We start from the raw sequence: 20,130 nt of genomic DNA, 5'->3' as shown, positions 1-20,130 counted from the left end.
CTCTTGTACTCCAATTGCACAGGAAATTGGCATGGCCCACAAGTTGACCCATTGCTCACGCTAATGTAACGTGGAAGGATTTTTTTCATATTTCTATTAAACATAATAATAGCCTTTACCTGACAAATGTACATATGAATATGATACTACCGGTATTTTGGGTGGTGCATCCCAAACAAATTGCAAACAGGTGCATCCTTGAATCTGTCCTGCTTTAAAGTCCCTCGTTCTGGCACTGTTCTTAGTTCCAGCGGGATAGGCATGTTAGTCTGTTGCAGTGTTATCCTAATTGGGTGGCGGGTCTCCTTGTGAGCTGGGGGAATTAGCATTCGAGGAAATGCAGTGAGAGGGGGTAAATGGGATCTACACCAATGTATAACTGGATTGTTCCTTTATAGAACTCTCAAATAAACAGGAAGATGTTCTACAGATTTTTTTTTATTAACAGTGAAATAAAAGGCAAGCACACAGCAAAACACACAAAGCACACATACAAGGCTTGCTAGAAACCAGGGAGGAAAGTAGGAGAGAGTAGTTGGGATGGGGTGATACTTACCAGTCCTGAAGAGGGGGAAGGCCCATGGGAACACCAACAAAACGACAAGCACTTCATGGAAGAGAAGGGAGAGCTCAAGCAAACTTGAGGAGGGGCTGTTCAATATATTGTCGAAGGCTTTCATGGCCAGAGAGCGATGGTTGTTGTGGGTTTTCCAGGCTGTATTGCCGTGGTCTTGGCACTGTAGTTCCTGACGTTTCGCCAGCAGCTGTGGCTGGCATCTTCAGAGGTGTAGCACCAAAAGATAGAGATCTCTCAGGGTCACAGTGTGGAAAAGTTCCAGCCCACCCCCACCCCTCCTGAGTAGATATAAATGACCTGCCAACATCTTTCCCACACTGTGACACTGAGAGATCTCTGTCTTTTGGTGCTACACCTCTGAAGATGCCAGCCACAGCTGCTGGCAAAACATCAGGAACTACAATGCCAAGACCACGGCAATACAGCCCGGAAAATCCACAACAACCATTGAGGAGGGGCGTTTGGATCCAGAACACATATGCTGCACGTGGCTGAGGGCAGCCCAATTATAGTGCAAAACATACCCTGGGGCAGACTGATGTCTTGCCTCAAAGATAATGGCTTGTCCAGAGCTTTGGACAACAAATTAGGAGAGGCTTAATGGCTCTATCTGAGGTAGACAAAGGGTGTGAATGGGGTTTGATGACCCAACAATTGCTGGATGGGGAGAGCTATCAGTTTTGCTGAATAGCTCTGTTTGGGAAGGTGGGTGTGGGAAGGTATGGAAGGGCATTGATGAGATGAAGCGGGAACTCCTGGTAGACCTCTTTGTTTCACTTAAGTGCTTTTCTGGGGTGTGAAGGGGCAGCTGGTCAATCTGACACACCTTCTGGCCATTTTCCAACTCCAGCTCAGATTGGCATCTGTTCTGCCTTGCCAGGCAGTGTTTTGTGTTTATGGCGCAGGAGGAGGGGGTTTATGATATTTCATATCCATAAATTGCCTTTTTCCAGAGGGGGGTCTGAGTGCTAAAAGCAACAGAAGGAAAAATGAGTCCTGTGGTGCCTTAAAGGGTTGGGTGGTAGCAGCTTTGGTGAACCATCAGTTGCCAGGGGAATTCTTCTCAGTCAGCAAAAATAAACACAGGCACTGAAATGAGAAATGGTGATGAATGGGTTAAAAGGCTATGAAGCGTCACACCTCCACTGAGCCCGGTGCTAGGGTGCAGGACAGTATGTGAGTTTTCTGTGCAAAATCCAAAATAGTACAGGATAAGCCCGACAATTCATAACAGCAGATATTAATGATTACACAGTCTCCCGAGTTATATTAACTTATTTAACACCTGTAGTATCTAAGAAAAAAACGATGGATCTGTTTAAGCCCAGGTTAGCAATGCTTAAAGCTATGGTGGAATCCCAGTTTATGTGATCCATATGCCACGCTTCTATTGATGTAACCCAAAATTGTATTAACTGCTGACTCATGTTCAGTGTATGGACGTACTCACAAGATAGCATCTCTAGGACTGCAACTGATGTTTTGTTCTGCCACATGAAAAACATCACCTGCTAATTTCTTCCGATGAATCTTCTGTTAAAGTCACAGGACCAGGCAAAATTGTTGTCACCTGCACCCCTCACTCACAGGCAATCCTGTTCTTTGGAGTTATATCACACGTTTCCAAATGAGAACAGGTACTGAACTAACATCCTGATACAAGTTAGCTCTGATCTTTTTCTTTGTTGCTGTTTGATTTGGGGGGGGGGTACTTGGGGGTTTACTTCGCTTGATGGGGGGTTACTTGAGGGCAGGGGTCATTTTGTAGAAAAAGAGCTGCAGGAACTCATTAGCATAACTCATGAGCACAACTCATTAGAATATGCCACACCCCTTGCCATCGCCGGAAGTGTGCCATTGGCATAACTGATTTGCATATGCCACACTCCCTGACCTCACCTATCCTGGCTGTTTTGGACCCAATCCTGGCCATTCAGGGCCGAAATTGGGCCCAAAATGGCAAAAAGGGGCTGGAAATGGCTGAAAAGGGGTCCAAAATGGTCAGAATTGGGCTACTGCTGAGCGGGAGAGTGATCCACCATCCATAAGAGGCCTGATGCTGGCCGTTTGGGGACCAATTCTGGCTGTTTTAAGCCTAATCCTGGCCATTTTGGGCCCAATCCAGGCCCAAACAGGCCCCAAATGGCCAAAAATCAGGTGGGCGGGGCCACCTGACATGTGACCTCTTTGGAGAACTACCGGAACTGCGTTCCTGAACGTTCCCCCTCAAAATGAGCCCAGCTTGTGGGTCTACTTTGATTTGGGAGTCATTTTGCAAGAAGGCTTTTAATAACAAGTTTCATAAGAGTGACCTCAGGGGAGCAATGCTAAATGGAATGCTGGGAAGGTTTCAGGTCTTTTGTGCATTTCATCGCCAACCAGGGAATTATCCTTCCTTACCAGGCTCTATACCGCACAGACTTCCTTTGAATGCTGTTTGGGCTCCTGCTGGGGAGCAGGACTTGAAGAAGCCCCGGGAGAAATCCTGAGAGTAATCAGCAATCTTTTGTTCCAAGGCCAAAACACTCCTTTCCTGGCCTCCAACTTTGGCACAGATTCTTTAGAAACAGTTGCCCAGATACCAACGTGTACAGTTTCTATGCAAAAGGGGGCAAGGAGAAAAAAGCCTAGATTCAGCTTTCGGTCTCTTTAGAGCGCAGTCTCCCCAAACCTCAGATCAGCTCTGCAGGCATTGCTTGAGCCGGTGCTCCAGTAAAAGACTTCCAGGGACCTAAGGAATGAGAAATCAGAGTTTTTGCTTCCTTCTGCTTTCAAATAACAGGAAGGCTTGGTGGGAGCGATGTCTGGTGAGGAATGTTGATATTACAAGGGGCTGGCAGCGTTGCCAAGTTCCCCACACTCCAAACAAAACATTGCTTGCTACTCAGGGATGTGTTATGTGTGGGATCACCAATGTGTGTTTGTCCCTGGTTGCTACGTGTCCTGGTGACTCCTGGCTTGGGGGTGAGACCGGCTTGTCTTCAGGTTTTGTACTAGTACTAGAATAAATAAACAAGCCTCGGGAGAGCAGGGCGCCAAAGCCCAGCAGGATCACTCCTGACTCAACAATTCTAACTGGGGCTGAATAGACATTGCAGGACAGCCCTCCTCCAACCTTGACCACTTTTGAAAATTTGAGAACAGATGTGGGCCTAAGTTTGCCTGGCCCACACCCACAAATCCCAAGATTGTGTTAGGGGCAGGCCTTAGGAAGGGGAAGAGTCACAAAGCCCCTCCACAGTGCTCTAGGAATTTCTCCAATTTCTATGGTAAAGACCATAGACCTTGGGAATATTCCTTGAGTGTTGCTATGCTGTCACTTCTGGGTGATCACCAGGAAGTGATGTCACAGTGTCTGTGCCATCACCTCCTCCACACATCATTTTTTCCTGCTGCTCACTTGATCAATAACAACAACAACAACAACATTTGATTAATATACTGCCCTTCACAACAACTTAATGCCCACTCAGAGTGGTTTACAAAGTACGTTATTATTATCCCTACAACGATCACCCTGTGAGGTGGGTAGGGCTGAGAGAACTCCTAGAAGCTGCGACTAACCCAAGGTCACCCAGCTAGCTTCAAGTAGAGGAGTGGGGAATCAAACCCAGTTCTCCAGATTAGGGTCCTGCACTCTTACCCACTACATCAAACTGGCTCTTGTGGGCAATTGAGGGAAGGGGTGGAAGTAGGGATGCCAGACCCCTGGCAGTTATATCTTGACTATCTAACTCTTATTTAATTAGGTTTGAAGCTTTCCCCCTTACACTTTTACCCTTTTAGTGTCATGCTCAAATTTTACCTTATTTAAGCTCATAAGCTTCCTCTGGGACGCACCCCTCCTCCCATCTGTGCCCTCCTCTCTAACCAAGTCACCCCGCCCTTATAGGTCGAATCCACATTACTCATTCTAAGTCGCATGTTCCCCGCATTCCCCATGCAATCCCGAGAGCCGGTCACATTACCTCATTAAACAGACGCATTTCATTCGCATTTCTCCCGAATATGTGGTCACAGGTTTTCAACGGGAGTTTCACGGTGGCCGTGAATGGGCCAATGCGCAATTTACGCATTTTTTTAAAAAAACCACCCCCCTTCCTGTCTCTCCGGCCGTTCTGAGAGTTCCTATTGGCTGATTCAACTTGCAAGTGCTCCGTAGTCTGCAAAGACTGTTTTTGACTTCATAGCATTGGATTTATTGATTATGCTGTTTCTGAATCAAATCTGGTAGTTTGAAAAATCATTTTGGGGTGAATCCATTCTCAGAACGGACTCGCGAAACTTCCTTTTTAACTGTTTTTTATTTTTTTATTTTATATTACTGTAATATCGAAATTATGAAATATCGAAATAATGACACTCCAAGGAAGTGAAACTTCAGTAAAATTCAGGCACTGAACTGTCCTGCATAGGAAATGCCCACGAAAGCTTCCCACATGCTTCCAAATTTCCAAAAAAGAAATGGGAGAGAGCCATCAGTGCTGTCAGTGGGGGAAAGAGAGGCATCATTATCTTCAATGATGTTTCTTTATAAGGCAAGATCGAAATAACGGAAAAGTGCGCGCAAATTTTTTTTTAAAAAATGGGCGGGGAAAAAAAGGTCCCGCCCAAAAAAGCGGTTTTCGAGTGGCCGTGTGACCAGAGGGACGCGCAAGAAAGACGGATTGGAAGCAGGGATGTGAACGAAGAGGAAAAAATCACAGATTGGAGGCAAACGGAAGATATCCGATAAACATGCGGGTAATGGGTGAATGTGGATTCGACCATAGCCCTTTAACTAGGAATAGACCCCTTCCCTAGACTGAACCCCAAGACTACGCTGCTCTTATTAGCTGCTTCGGTTCCTGTCTGACACAGGATTAACATTGCCAACAGAATGGAGGAAAACGTCCTGCCCCTTTAACAGTGGATTATTGTGTGGAAATTGGGCAGGTGAAGCTTTCCATGCTAGGAATATCACCTGGCAAATAACATCCCACTAAGCCTCTATTAAAGGGATAGGTCTTCTTTCTTCCAGGTATTTAGCAACCCCTATTATGATACATGATTCCGCTCCTTTCCCCCCTTTGAAAGATTTGCAGCCTGGATGCCTGCATTGGTGTAGGACCTCAAGATCAATAGCTTAAAAATGCCTCTCTTTCTCTCTCTTCTGCCCAGCCTGCTTTTTAGAAAGTGCTGAATACAGCAACTTGCCCTTTAGAAGATATTGAATAAGGAATACTTGATATTTTTTTGAATTGCTTAAAGGTTTGTGAATTTCCTTGCCCTGAAGTTATATTATTCCCCTTTTTAAAAACTCCTTCAAACTTCATCCTATTTGGGTCTCAGTATTCCTTCCAAAATTGTAGTAGTTCTTCCCTACTTAGGGCCAAGCTACACATGATGAATGACACGAATGAGGGTGATTTAAACTTTTAAAAACTCCCCCCTTGTTCCAGCTGACCCAAAGTGATGTCATTGGCCCTGGGAGCATGTGTGCACTTTGCACGTGCACATGTGGTACCAGGGGCACCACCTCCTGCTAAGAGTTGTCCCCTGTGCTGGCAACCCACTGAGTTCCACCACCTCTTTTCCCAGAAAAAAAGCCCTGATTTCCTCTAACCCAAGTCAGCATCTCCCTGGTCAGGAAGCAATGTGTAGTGGAAAGAAGGTCTCTTCTTTACACTGGACTACTTGGACATAGGTTGTTGTATCCTGAAGACCAGGTGTAAAAATAAGAAGGCAGCCTAATTTTGAATAGCACCAATAAAGAGATTTTGTCTGTTTTTCACAGTCTCAGCAACAACTATCTTAATTTAATTCTAGAACATCATTTTTGTCCATCTAGTCTACAATAAATTGTGGAGTGGATTAACATGTGGTCAGTCCAGGATAGTGTAAAATAATGGGATAGATCAAGAAAGGAAGTATCACAAATACCACATGAGTGTTTCCACTTAGACAAGCGTCTCAGTACTCTGTCCACACATAAATATATTCTACTCTTCTTATGCTCTCTAATGACAAGCAATGTGTTCATTGCTTGTATCGGAAGATGAAAAGATGGGTCTTGGATTTTGTGGTTTGGGTAAACTGCCTTGAGAATTATATTATGATGTGACAAAGAAAAATTATAAATATTTTTCATGTATTTCAAGGGCCGAATGAATTTAGAGAGCCAGTTTGGTGAAGTAATTAAGAGTGGCAGGACTATAATCCGGACAACTGGGTTTGATTCCCCACTCCTCCGCTTGAAGCCAACTGGGTGACCTTGGGTCAGTCACAGCTTCTAGGAGCTCTCTCAGCTCCGCCCACCTCACAGGGTGTTTTGTTGTGGGGGTAATAATAACACACTTTGTAAACCGCTATGAGTGGGTATTAAATTGTCCTGAAGGGCAGTATATATACTGAATGTTACTATTTATGTAGATATTCATGTAATGCTCCCCCTTACCATGGGAAACCAAACCAGCTTAAAACATTGTTTTCCGCACCTCAATTTTCCTCATAACAACAACCATGTGAGGGAAATTCACCTTAGAGGAGGACTGGCCCAAGGTCACCCAGTGAGCTTCCATAGCAGAGTGGGGATGCTAACTTGAATCTCCCTGATCCTAATCCTTACACCATGCTGGCTTTGACGGATGTGTTACTTACCAAACAAAACAGCAAGTTTGGTTGACAGACTTTATTGAATATAAGAATACCTTTGGAAGAGGCACCAATTGATATCTGTGCCTCAGATAACAAGTCCTGCTGAAAAGCCAGATGTCCCAACCGCCATGAACACTGACCACTGTGAAAGGTCTTTTCCGGTATGACCAAAATTTGGGCATGCAGTCAAAAGGGAGCAAGGAAACCAAATGGCTGCTTGTGAGGTGATGCCATGTGACCCAACAGAAAGCTTCTTGTTCCAAGGGCTTGGCAGTCCAGCCTTTTCCCCAAGCAGTGAGCCTTATTGAAGGAATAGAAACTGACTGTGTCAGATCATTTTTATTTGCTTTCGTTTCTGGAGTCTGTTGTGATTCCAGCCAATGGTGGTATGGTAACTGGTGTATGACTCACCAAAACGGTGATGTGGGCAAATGGACAAAATTCAGGAAAAAATTTCCAGAGTGTGGAATACCAGCTTGTTTGTTTTTAAACATCCCTCTGCATTCTGAGCTTCCCAACTCTTACACAAGAGATTGTTCCTTGTCCAGACGTGCGGAATGGATTTTTGTGTGGGCATATACAGTCACTGTACATGCTAAATAAAATCTTGATTTTTCAGGGATCTGGTTCAAGTATACTGAAGTTGGAAATTAGCGCATTGCTTCTTTCATACAACATTGATCACACCTATTGAAAGGCTCTTGATACATATAATTGAAATGAAGAGCCCAATTCCTACTTTCATATAGATGTCAACCTATGACAATCCTGATTTGCAAAGGTGGGGCTGGGCAAGTTAAAGAACCTAAGGAACAAGCTATGTGTGAAAGGGAAGATGTACATGTATGTATGAACATGCCTACCATTTTGCTTTTATAGAGAGGCTGAGATCTCTATTTTTCAAAACAAAAATGGATTATGTGGGCAAGGGGAGTTAAACTCAGACTCTTCCATCCCCTCACTTCACTGTGCTGTTACTTGTACCATTTTTCTTCCTGAATCCAATGAAGATTCAAAAGAGGCTTTCCGGATATGGTTTGAGTTCCGCCCCAGTTTGGCAAAAGAATGCCAGTTCTGGGTTGGAAATTCCTGCAGATTTTGAGGGTGGAGCCTGGGGTGGGTGGGGTTTAGGAGGGGAGGAGCCTTTGCAGGGTATAATACCATAGAGTTCACCCTCCCAAGCAACCACTTTCTCTAGAGGAACTGATCTCTATCATCTGGAGATCAGTTATAATTCCAGGAGATCTCCAACCTCCACCTGGAGGTTGGCAACACAAAGAACCCCCTTCATCCTCTGCACTCAAATAAATATTACTTACAGCTTCAAACAACATCATGTTCATTTTTAATCCATAGTGAGAGGAATACCTGTTCATTCAAATGACTGATGCTACACTGGGTTTGTTTTTCTGTGTAAAGCATTTTCAGCAACCTCACCCTGAAAATAGTTGTGTCCTCTGCTCCTTGGTTTCATCTCTTTCAGGAAGCATTAATGTTTCCCAGTGTTTTCTAGTGTTTTCCATGATGAAACCAGATGATTGCTCTGGTATTAAGGGAAGGGATTCCACACTGGAGAGTCAGTGGTTAAGAGTGTAGGACTAGGATCTGGGAGAACCAAAATCGAACTCTGCCATGGAAGCTTGCTGGGTAATCTTCGGCCAGCCACACATTCTCAGCCTCACCAACCACCCAAAGTTGTTGTGAGAAAGAGGGAACAATGTTGTAAGCTGCTTCGGATCTCCACTGGGGAGAAAAATGGGATATAGGTAGCTAAATGGCGGAGAGCCAGTTTGGTGTAGTGGTTAAGAGCGATGGGACTCGAATCTGGAGAATGGGGTTTGATTCCCTATTCCTCTGCTTGAAGCCAGCTAGGTGACCTTGGGTCAGTCACAGCTCTCTCAGAGCTCTCTCAGCCCCACCCACCTTACAGGGTGACTGTTGTGGGGATAATAACAACATACTTTGTAAACCATTCTGAGTGGGTGTTGTTGTCCTGAAGAGCAGTATATAAATCTATTTATTACTACTACTACTACTACTACTAAATAAATAAATAAGCACATGGCAGAAACTCTTTCTAGACAAAAAATCCAAATGGCATCAGCCCCAAGGTCATAATCTCTACCTGGAAGCAAGAATACAAATACAGCAGAAGATACTAGAATTGCCAACTTTTTTACAGGAGCATGCTCCTGTGCTTTTAACAATTCCTTGGTCTGCTAACATTAAAGACTCCTCAGGCTCAGCTCCATACCATGAAAAGGGTCACCTGCTGTCTGCATAGATCATGGTGTTTTCAGGGCTGCTTGCCTGTCTGGAGAAAAATGTCTTGTCCCTCTAATAGTGGCTTCATGGGAAATTATTTACCTCCCTGCCATGAAAAGCTTCACCTGCCCACACTTTATTAAAAGGACAGGACATTTTTCTCCCTGCCTGTTGATTAATGTTTGTTTTAGGATTTCAGGTGCTCTTTCTTGAGTCAGTCACACAAAGCTTCTTGGAGCTCGCTCAGCCTCACCCACCTGACAGGTGATTGTTGTGAGGATAATAGTAACACCCTTTGTAAACCACTCTGAGTGGGTGTTAAGTTGTCCTGAAGGGCGGTATATATAAATTGAGTGTTGTTGTTGTAGTGCTTAAGAGTAGCAGGACTCTAATCTGGAGAGCCAGGTTTGAGTCCCCGCTCCTCTGCTTGAAGCCAGCTGGGTGACCTTGGGTCAGTCACAGCTCTCTCAGCCCCACCCACCTCACAGGGTGACTGATGTGGGGATAATAATAATATACTTTGTAAACCGTTCTGAACGGGCATTAAGTTGTTCTGAAGGGCGGTTTATAAATTGAATGTTATTATTATTAGGATCGCTAAGGAGAGTTCAATGCAAAATTAATTTATGGGATTAACTTGTCAGGATGGCTTTTTAGAGAGGGAAAGGGATTAGAAAAATTCAAGGCATTGTGCCACCAAATGTAATAAGACACAATAGCTAAATGGAACCTCCATGTTCAGAAGCAGTACACCTGTAACCTCCAGTTGTTAGGATCAAACAGATGGAAGAAGTTGTCTTCTTGCCTTGCTTGTAGGTTTTACAGAAGCATCTGATTGGCCACTTTGGGGGGGGGGAGGATTCTGGGCCATATGGAGCCTTGGGTTCTTCCATGCATGTATAAAACGCACACATTTTTTGTTGAATTTTTTTATAAATTATTTTTAATTTATTTTTAGAAGCACTTTTTCCCTTTTAAAACCAGGCCCAATAATAAAAAGATATTCCCAGTTGCTAAGGAATGACTTAAGTCCTGACTTGGAAGTCCAAGGCTAGCTCCATCTTGTCAGATCTTGGAAGCTAAGAAGGGTTGACCCTGGTTAGTACTTGGATGGAAGATAACCAAGGAAGGCCAGGGTCAGGACTCAGGACCCAATGGCAAACCACCTCTGTTGGTCTATTACTACTACTACTACTACTACTACTACTACTACTACTACTTCGATTTATAAACCGCCCATCCTCAGGGGCTCTGGGCGATGAACATCAGTTAAAATCAGTAAAAACAAAAAAACAGTAATTCTAAAATCAACATACAATAAACAATAATAAATTAACCAAATACATTAAGGTGCAATGGTGGGGAGAACCTCCCACTCAAAAGGTGGGAGGCTGACATGGCACCGCCCCCTTCAATCACCGAACACCTGGCGGAACAGTTCTGTCTTACAGGCCCGGCAGAACAATAATATGTCCCGCTGGTCCCGGGTCTTGCCTTGAAAGCCCTAACCGGGGGGGGGGGGTCACCATCACTCAGCTGTGACTTGATGGAACTTTACATTCACAAGAAAATATCTGCTTCAAATATCTCAAGATGGGCTTTAGTGTAAAAGCACTATGAAGCAAAAATTCCACAAGAGTTCTGACTAGGAAAGATTTCAGAGATGTTTTGCGTTTTCCCTCAGCAGCCAACATTATTAATCTGTTTCTCTCTACTGAAAAGGGCTTTCACTCTCCCCCTTGGTTTCTGGTGTTTATAAAGATGACTTATCTGTCATTATCTGACATTTACTTGTAGAGATCAGATTTTCACACTTGGGTGCATTGTGGGAATTGGGGCAGGGAGAGTTGTTTGCAAATTACTTTGGTATCCTAGTAGAGCTGGTTTTAACAGCAGTTTGATGTACAGAAGGCAGGTGATAAATGTTTACCACCACACTGTGAAAATATTCACCTGCTGGTTTACACAAAGCAAAATGCTGTTGGAGGTACTGGAGCACAAAAGGCCTTTTATTTTTTGGTCAACCAGCATTCCGTTATTTCAGCAATTTTCTGAAAGGCCTTGGAAGAGTTTTTCATATATGCCCCTGTAGAATTGTTTACCTGCAGATTTTGTTTTCCATTAGCCTTCTCGGTCCTGGGCTAATGTAGATTATTTATGCAGCCATAGGGTTGCCTTTTGTTTTACTAATTCAACTCCTCTACCTTTAGCAGTAGCCTGAGAAGCAGAAATTCTGGAGATAAAGCTCCCCGCCCCCCACCCCAAGGCTGACATTATGATGGAAAAATCCTCACTTCCCGCTTTTCTAAAACACCGGTCCATTTTGCTAGTCGATAAAGTGCCACTGGACCTCTCTTTTATTTTGCTGTTACTGAGCAGTACAGCTACCCATCAGGAACTATTATCCCACTGCTTTTCTGTTTCTTATGCTGTTGTTGAGAGTTCAGGAATCTTGCTATAAAGAAAAAAATAAAACCTTGGTGATCGTATTCTGCAATTGTTTTAAAATTCTTCAAAGTTCACTTCCTTCATCTGGAAAAGAGACACAGCTAAATAGGAGCGTAGGACTGAGATCCGTGTGTGTGTTACATTCTGTTAAGGTAGACGATAGGCCTGAAGAGAGAAAAAACTATCCTCTCTCTTTTAACTGAGGCTCAATATGTGAAGTTTATCATGGCAGAGAAGTAAAACCCCATGAAGCTTCTATTAAAGGGACGTTCTTTCTCCAGGCGAATGGCCTTCATTTTTTGTATAACAAGGAGAATTTCAACAAGTGCAGCATCTACAGGCAGTTTGCCCAATAGTGAGAAAAGCAACTGCAAAAACTCTTTAAGTAGCTGCATCCTGCATAGTCTCTGGCATGCAGCAGGAAGAAAACCCTGACCCAGGCTCCATCTTTCTGAGGACGTTCATCTCTAGAGATTTGGACTATGCAATGGCTTGGAAGGAGTTCTGCAGAACATGTGACTAGGGCTGCCAACTGGCTGGATAAAAAATGTCCTGTCCCTTTAATAGGGACACCATGAGGGTGTTAACGGATGATATTATTTATGTCCCTGAGATGAAAAGTTTCAGCCGCCCAGTTCAACAAATCAAAAGGATGGGACAATTTTTCTCCAGGCCTGTTGGCAACTCTATATGTGACCCACCAATTGCAATTCTCTTGCCATGTTTTTCCTGTGGCCTCTCAGGCGCATTACCACCCACCTCCCCTTTTATAAACCCTGCCAGGAAGGAAAAAACCCTCAGCTTTTCTAAATCCTTCGTTTTGTAATTATCTTCCTTCTATAATGAAATGGAGAACTAATAATAACTAACAATAAATAAGCATTTGTATAGCACATTTCCTGTGCTCAAAGCACCAATATCCCAGTGTCCCAAGGGCCAACAGAACAGAACAAATGGCTTGGAATGTTTTTTAAAAGGATATTTTGGGTTGTGCTCATATCTGACTGTTCTAAGTTCCTTGTCTTGATTTGACTTGGTACATTTTTCACACAAATGAGATCTTTTTTTGCCACACAGCATCAGAAAAGCACACCGAAGTCACCATTCTTCCTCAGGATAAAGCCTTATAAGGCTTGTGAAAGCAGCAAAACCAGGCCACCTATGGACAATATATACTCAGGGAGGGGGACGACGACAGGGTTTTGGTTAATGTACAAATTCTCATTAGGCCTAATTTGGTGATGGAGAAGTCATAGCTGATTTATGGCAATCCCTCCTGGGATTTTCATGGCAAGAGACTAACAGAGATGGTTTGCCATTGCCTGCCTCTGCAACCCTGGTCTTCCTTGGAGGTCTCCCATCCAATTACTAACCAAGACCAACCCTGCTTAGCTTTTGAGATCTGAAGAAATCAGGCTCACTTGGGCTATCCAGGTCAGAGGCCTAATTTACAAGTAGCCTAATGAAAACCTAGTATGCACTAGCAGGCATGGGATACTGAGAGCAGGCGAGTCGGTTAAAGTATGGTGGGTGGGGAGCTTGCTGAAACCACTGAAATCTTGGAGATCTGGTTGGGCACGGAGAATTTCCAAATCATCCTTGTCGTCTTCTGGCTTGTCCTATTTTATTTCAAAAAAGCAGATCAGCCAATTTGATGTTCTTCGAGATACCCCTACTCAAGAGGGAAGTGGGAAAACCTAAATTTTAGATTGGAGCCAGCCCATGAGTCCCATGCAACAACAGGGTTCCACTGATGGGCCCCCGTTTAGCAAGCTTGTGTGCATTTTTCCCTTGCTGGCTGATGCTATAGGAAATCACCATAAAGCTGACATCAGTTGCTTCCATGCTCTAGAAAGGACATCATTCATTCAATCAGTTTTTACAAATAAAACCCTAACAAACATTGTTGCCAGCCCATTGTGTTCCACTGTTTCCCTTGCTGTTTCCCTGTATTTTTCAGACCTGATTTGTGGTGATTTCATTTCGTTACTTAAAACACATTTCTCCGCTGGCCCATCCAGTGTGGACCAACTTAGAGCTATTTAGGCTTCCCAGCATTACTGTCTCGTTAATTTCCATACCAGTTAAGAGGAAGCAACTATCTAAAAAGCAAATAAGCAAAAGATTGTTTAGAATGAGGGGTCAGGTAGAAAATTAAATAGCAGGGACAAGCAGAGATTTTAGGTGAATGGGACTTAGTTATGAGTAAACCTATAGCATGATGTTGTGCAAGGGGACAGGTAGAGCCAGATTTTTAGGCGTCATATAGCACTGTATTAAATGTTGCGTAGAACCACAATTTAAATTCCAACTCCAGCTGATTCCGGAAAAGGAAAGCTTCAGCAACACTAATACATTCTGCTGTGAAAGCATCCCAATTTTATAAGATATCAACTTTTCTATTTAAAATACAAATAGCACCTAAACTGTAACGTGATCAGGGCTGGATAAAGGAATGCTGATGAAACACTGAAATACAGTAATTTTTTTCAAAATAGAGGCCCACCCATTATCTAAGGCTTTACTTAATTTGTATGTAAATCAAGCTCTGAATCAAACGAGGTCACCTAGGAGAACCTTTATCCTGGTTACTTTTCACTTTGGGACCTAATCTTCTGGTTTATGTAAGCCAGTTTACAATTCTGCTCACCCAAGGAAGCTAAGATATGCGTCCTACAGAACAAGACTTATTTTTGTTTAAAATGCAGAGTAGGTATTCCCCTCTGTCTCCATGACACTCACAATAAAACACAAGGACAAGTATCCTTTTTTCTATAAAAAGGTTCTAATTAAAACAAGCGCTGCCCACTCTCCCCTACAGTTTTGACAAGGAAGTCCTCCACACAACAGACAAAACCCTGTTTTCATCACACAAGCAAGAACTGTGCGGGGCGGCGAGAGGAGGGGCTCTGAAGTTCATTTAACTTTTCAGTTTCAAGTCCAAAGGCTTCAGAAAATGAGGTAAAGGCAAGGCGTCCAAAGCCTCCGGGAACTGATCCGGCGCAATGGTCCCAATTAAGACTTGCATGGATTTAACAAAGAGAGAAGCAGGGGCGAGGCCTGCCAGCCACTGGAACCTGTTTTTGCCCAAAAGGGTCTGCCACTGCTGCTGGTCATCCAACAGTCGTTGTTTCGTTGAGAAATGGAAGCCCTGAGGCATGAAGAGGAAGAGGGAATCCAGGAGAAGCAGCTTGGCCCGCAAATTTGCCGTGGGGCTCTCCCAGACCTGCTGTAACAGGAGGTCCAGAGGCGTCTGGCCAGTGCAGTCACTCAGGCAAGGGGAAGCCCCGTGGCCTAGCAACAGAAGCAAACACTCAGGCCTCACCAGTTCGCAGGCCACGTGCAGGGCAGTTTTGCCGCCTTCCACTCGGCTGCACCCCCTGCGGTCCAAATAACCGGCCCGGTCACTGGCTGGGAAGTCTCTGATGGCCTTGAGAATCTCTAAAAGGATGTGGACACGGTTGTACCGGACAGCCATGGCCAGGTGAGGTGCTGAGGAATGGCAGCAGCTGAAGTGGAGGCTGGGGATGGCCAGGGCACTTTGGGGGAACTTACGGAGCAGATGTTGGGCGTAAGGCTGGTGGTTGTGCACCAGGGCGTAGAGGAGGGCTTCGGAGGGAGAGTAGGAGCTGACTTTGCCCCCCTCTTGCCAGTGAAAAGCTTCCATGATCCTCATGTCCTCCAAGAGCCACACTGGCAGCTGGTCCCTCACGGCTTGGTAAAAGGCAAAGGAGGACTTCTTGCATTGCTTCTGGGATGGGGAGCCGTGGCCGTGGCAGCTGTTCAGCCATTTGACGTTCCAGGGCATTGCTCAGGCTTCAAGGAGGGCTACAAAAATGCTTCTTCATGGAGACCCGAGGACTATGGGCCTGCTTTAAAAGAAAAACACAAATAAAAATGACATGCACATACATCCACATCGCAAAGCTTTGAAGAAGTAGCTCATTCCATAATGCAACTTCTGTTTACTGTCCTGCCCCTTGCCCCTCCCCCATAAAGCTCCAACCAGCTTAATAAATCAATACTTAATGAGTCAAGTGCATACAAGTCACCACCTTGCACAATCCACAGGAGTTAGCTGCAGCTAGGGAGGCGGACGAAACCTGTAGCCACCTGATCTGATTTGCCGAGCACGTTGTGCTCGCATAGATTTACAAGTCTTAAAATCCTTGTCTTAAGAAGTTATAAGCTGGGTCATAACATAAAATGAGATTTTGTGTGTTTGGTGAAGTCTGTTTTGCATCTTAATTATAAAGAGTCGAGTAGCACCTTTAAGACTAACCAACTTTATTGTAGCATAAGCTTTCAAGAGCCGCAGCTCTTTTTGTCAGATGCATTTGACGAAGAGAGCTGTGGCTCTCGAAATCTTATGCTACAATAAAGTTGCTTAGTCTTAAAGGTGCTACTGGACTGTTTACTATTTTGCTACTACAGACTAACACGGCTAACTCCTCTGGATCTTGCATCTTAATTGGCACCCATTGGAAATGCTGGAAGTTTCACCTGGGAAAAGTATGCATGCCTAACATACTTCCCCATGCACACCTTACCTACATATGAATCACATTTTAATAAGAACCAGTGTGGTATAGTGGTTAGAGTGTTGGACTAGGATCTGGAAGATACGGGTTTGAATCCCCACTCCGCCCCGGAAGCTTGTTGGGTGACCTTGAGCCAGTCGCTCTTTTGCTCTCTTTCAGCTTAACACGGTTGTTGAGGATAAAATAAAGGACAGGTGAATTACTTAAGCTGCTTTATAACAACATTCAGTTTATATATCACCCTTCAAGACAACTTAACACCCACTCAGAGCGGTTTACAAAGTGTTATTATTATCCCCGTAACAATCACCTTGTGAGGTGGGTGGGGCTGAGAGAGCTCTGAGAGAGCTGTGACTGACCCAAGGTCACCCAGCTGGCTTCAGGCGGAGGAGTGGGGAATCTGGTTCTGGTTCTAATCTGGTTCTGGTTCTGGTTCTAATCTGGTTCTCCAGATTAGAGTCCTGCTGCTCTTAACTACTACATCAAACTGGTTCTCTTTGGGTCCCCAGTGGGGAGAAAAGCAGGGTATAAATGAAGTAAATAAATCTACTCTCCCTCTGACATGGTTCTTTCCTCCTCTAGTTTGCCCTTACAACAAACTAAAGTTAGCCTTAGAGAAAACAACTGGCCCAAGATCACCCAGTGCACTTTTCAGCGGAGTGGAGATTTGTACCTGTGTCGCTCAGATCCTAGTCCAACACTAACTACTGCACTATGCTAGAATTCAGGATACTACCTCAAGCAGTCAGCCAGCAATAATCTCCCTTCAGCAGTATAGCTGGATAATTATTACCTAAGCTATCCTAAAGTCCGTATTTCTCTGTTCCACACATTTCTCTGTTCTATTCTTCATTTTTATCTCTAAATCCCAATTTGCATCCCGTGTTAGCAATTAACTTTTCTTTTGTATATATTGTTCAAAGGGGAAGATTGATCAATCGACCATCTTAAATTCAACCCTCTTCCCTCCCCCCAGGCAGGTGAAGTGAAAAATCGCACAGTCTGATGTTTACCAGATACATGGAGTCGCCGTGCGGTGATCTCCTTGCGGCCGCTGCCCTTGAGGTCTCCTTGGATATGACAAGAGACTAAAGAATTTTAAAAATGCTGCATGGAATGTCTTCGGTTTTATGAGCAGCGCTGACAATGTCACCTTAGCCAAAGGTCCCCCTGGGAGTGTTATGAAAGGAATGCTCCGAGGGGTCCCTTGAACGGCATAAAACACAACTGAGGAGAAGGCTTGTCAGGATGTGCAAACTGGTGTGTGTCTTGTGCATGTGTGTACTCTGTAACACTTTTCTCCGTCAAGCAACAAGGCAAAGAAAAGCTAAGAGATTCAGACTTCCAGAGCGACAGATTAAACATTTAACAAGGTCATAATGAGAGAGCTTTTGTAACAGTGCCAGCGGTCTCAAAGTCTGAGCCTGCCCCAGGAGTCACAAGCCATTCCTAGGAAAGTTACACCCTCCCTCAAGCACCCTCTATCCCAAATTGACATTTCTGTGCAGATTTGAACTTAGTTAAATCTACTTCCATCTTCCAATCCCCCCTGCAAGCATAACCACTTCCCCCTTTATTTCTGCCTCACCTCTTAGCCTTCCAAGGACTCCTCTACAGCCTTCGGAAGTGATAGATCTGTCCCCACAACTAATCAAGCACCTAACACAAGAAGCTGCCTTGACTTACTCAGACTGGCAGCTGTTCTCTCAGGCAGGGATCTTTATTATCACCTCCTACCTGATCCCTGGAGATGCCAAGGTCTGAACCTGGGACTTTCTGCATTACCTTCTAAGCTCAGGAAGGCTCGCTGTAAAAACTTGCACACACTCTCTGGAACAAGCTGGCTGCTGGTTCCCTTGGAGGTGAAGCCTTCTTGAAGCCTTATCCTACTGAATCTGTCTAGCGCACATGCACACGATGTTGTGTTCTCCTGAGTCAGACCCTTGGTCCATCGAGACCAGCGTGGTCGACTCTTGATTGGCTGCGGATCAACAAGGCCTCCGGCAGAGGTCTTTCACGGCACCTCCTACCCGATCCTTTAACTAGAGCTGCTAGGGATTGAACCTGGGACCTTCTGCATGCCAAGCAGACGCTCTTCTGCAAAAGTTCAGATCCCCATCTCTGCATGCTGAAAATGCTGGTGGCAGCAGGGGTCACCACAAAAGGCAGCCAGTTGTTCCCGGAGGGTGTTTGTATGTGCCCAGCTCATACGCATATTCTGCGCTCCTGCTCAACCCCCTTGTGGTGCTGTGGTGAATGCAATTCAAAAAGCGGACTGGGTGCGTCGCAGCAATCCCAATACTGTTTCATTCATCACAGCTGATTAGGGTTTTTGGTTTTGTTTTTCCCCCCAGGGGATCACTGGGTTTACAACCTCCCAGTGGGACAATTCGGTATGGTGAACCACCTTAAGTTGATTCCAGCAGTCCGCAACACTTCAGACGGATAAATGGGCTCCAAAAGCTGCCTGAGTTTCCAGCCCCCACTCTCCCTTCCCGCAGGCCCCAGACCTCCCCTCTCGCCAGCTTCCTAGCCCTCTCCCTTTCTCTCGAGCCTGCATGCGGAGCTCCATCCTTCCGCCGTCTCCCTTCTCCAGAGCAGATCGCTCAACCGACCCTTTTCTCGCCCTCGCCCAAGTCCCGTGGCCTTCCGGGCTGCTTCTGGCCCTTGGAAGCCTTCCGCAAGAAGGGGCAGGCCGACCTGCCGCAATTAGGAAACGCCGGCTTTAAGGCGGGGAGGCGATTCCGGGGCTTGAGCGGTGCGCAGGGCCGGGGGGTAGGCAGGCTGCCCGACTCTCGGCTGCTTCGCCTCGGGAACAAACACGCCTTTTGTCCGGAGCCTTGGAAAAAAGATGGTGACCGGCCAGCCGCCTCGGCGACCCTTCCCGGCTCTCCATCTTAGCCCTTCCTCACGCCTCGCCATCCCTCCTCGGAGGGCTCCTCCCCAGCCCCCTCCCTGCATCCCCCGTTCCTCCCGGGGAAGAGGGGCGCGGAGGTCTCGCGGCTCCGGGCAAAGGCCAACAGCAAAGGCGCCCGCTTACCTCTCCGCTTGCCAGCAGCGCAGCCTTGGACTTGGTTGGCGGGCGCCGCTGGGCTTCCCTCTCGGCAGGCTCCTCCCCGAGCCGGCTCCTCGGAGGCGCTTCTGCGCTGCAATGAATGGAAGCGCCGCCGCCGCCGCCCTCCGTGCGCCCCTCGCCTGCCTCTGGCTCTGCCTCCGCCTGCGCTCTCCCCGGGGCGCGCAGCAGGCTCTCCTCGGAACGCAGCACCGCCTCGCCGGGCCCGGGCAGCAAGCAAGTCGCGGCCGCCTCCGCCGGGTTGTTTTATGCCCTCCCCGCTCGGGCCGGTGAAGGTCGGTCAGGACCGGGGAACTGTCCAGCGGGCGGCGATTGGCGGCGCCCGGGGCTCCCCCCGCGTCCCATTGGCTGCGCGGAGAGGCCGGCGCCCCGGCGCGATTGTTTGCGTCAGCGGGAGGCGAAGTTCCAAGAAACTTGCCCGGGCGGCTTTGAGATGCCCAAAACGGGAGGCTGCGGCGGCGGAAGAAAAGGAGCGCAGCCCAGTTTCGTTTCCCGCTGCTCGCTCTCCGACTCTCTCCCCCTTCTCGTCTGGCGATTGGAGTAGGCGAGTTGCATGGTCCCGCCCGCCTTTGCAAGCATCCACATTTTAA

General features: G+C 46.0%; 1 protein-coding gene across 1 annotated transcript; it reads right to left on the bottom strand.

The window, feature by feature from the left end:
* Positions 1-14,346: 14,346 nt before the first annotated feature.
* Positions 14,347-19,762, bottom strand: ANKRD9 (ankyrin repeat domain 9). The gene is made up of 2 exons (XM_054972237.1): positions 19,508-19,762; positions 14,347-15,798 (listed from the first exon to the last, which is right to left on the bottom strand). Exon 2 carries the CDS (start codon positions 15,732-15,734, stop codon positions 14,847-14,849), a length of 888 nt encoding a protein of 295 aa, XP_054828212.1. The 5' UTR covers positions 15,735-15,798; positions 19,508-19,762; the 3' UTR covers positions 14,347-14,846.
* Between the last annotated feature and the right edge of the window lie 368 nt (positions 19,763-20,130).

The sequence above is a fragment of the Eublepharis macularius genome, chromosome 2 (genome assembly GCF_028583425.1).
Source record: "Eublepharis macularius isolate TG4126 chromosome 2, MPM_Emac_v1.0, whole genome shotgun sequence".
In the NCBI taxonomy this organism is placed as follows: domain Eukaryota; kingdom Metazoa; phylum Chordata; class Lepidosauria; order Squamata; family Eublepharidae; genus Eublepharis; species Eublepharis macularius.
This window is presented reverse-complemented; position numbering and strand designations above follow the sequence as displayed.

Coding starts and splice junctions, on each gene's coding strand:
- ANKRD9 (XM_054972237.1), bottom strand. CDS start 15,734: ATGCCCTGGAACGTCAAATGGCTGAACAGCTGCCACGGCCACGGCTCC.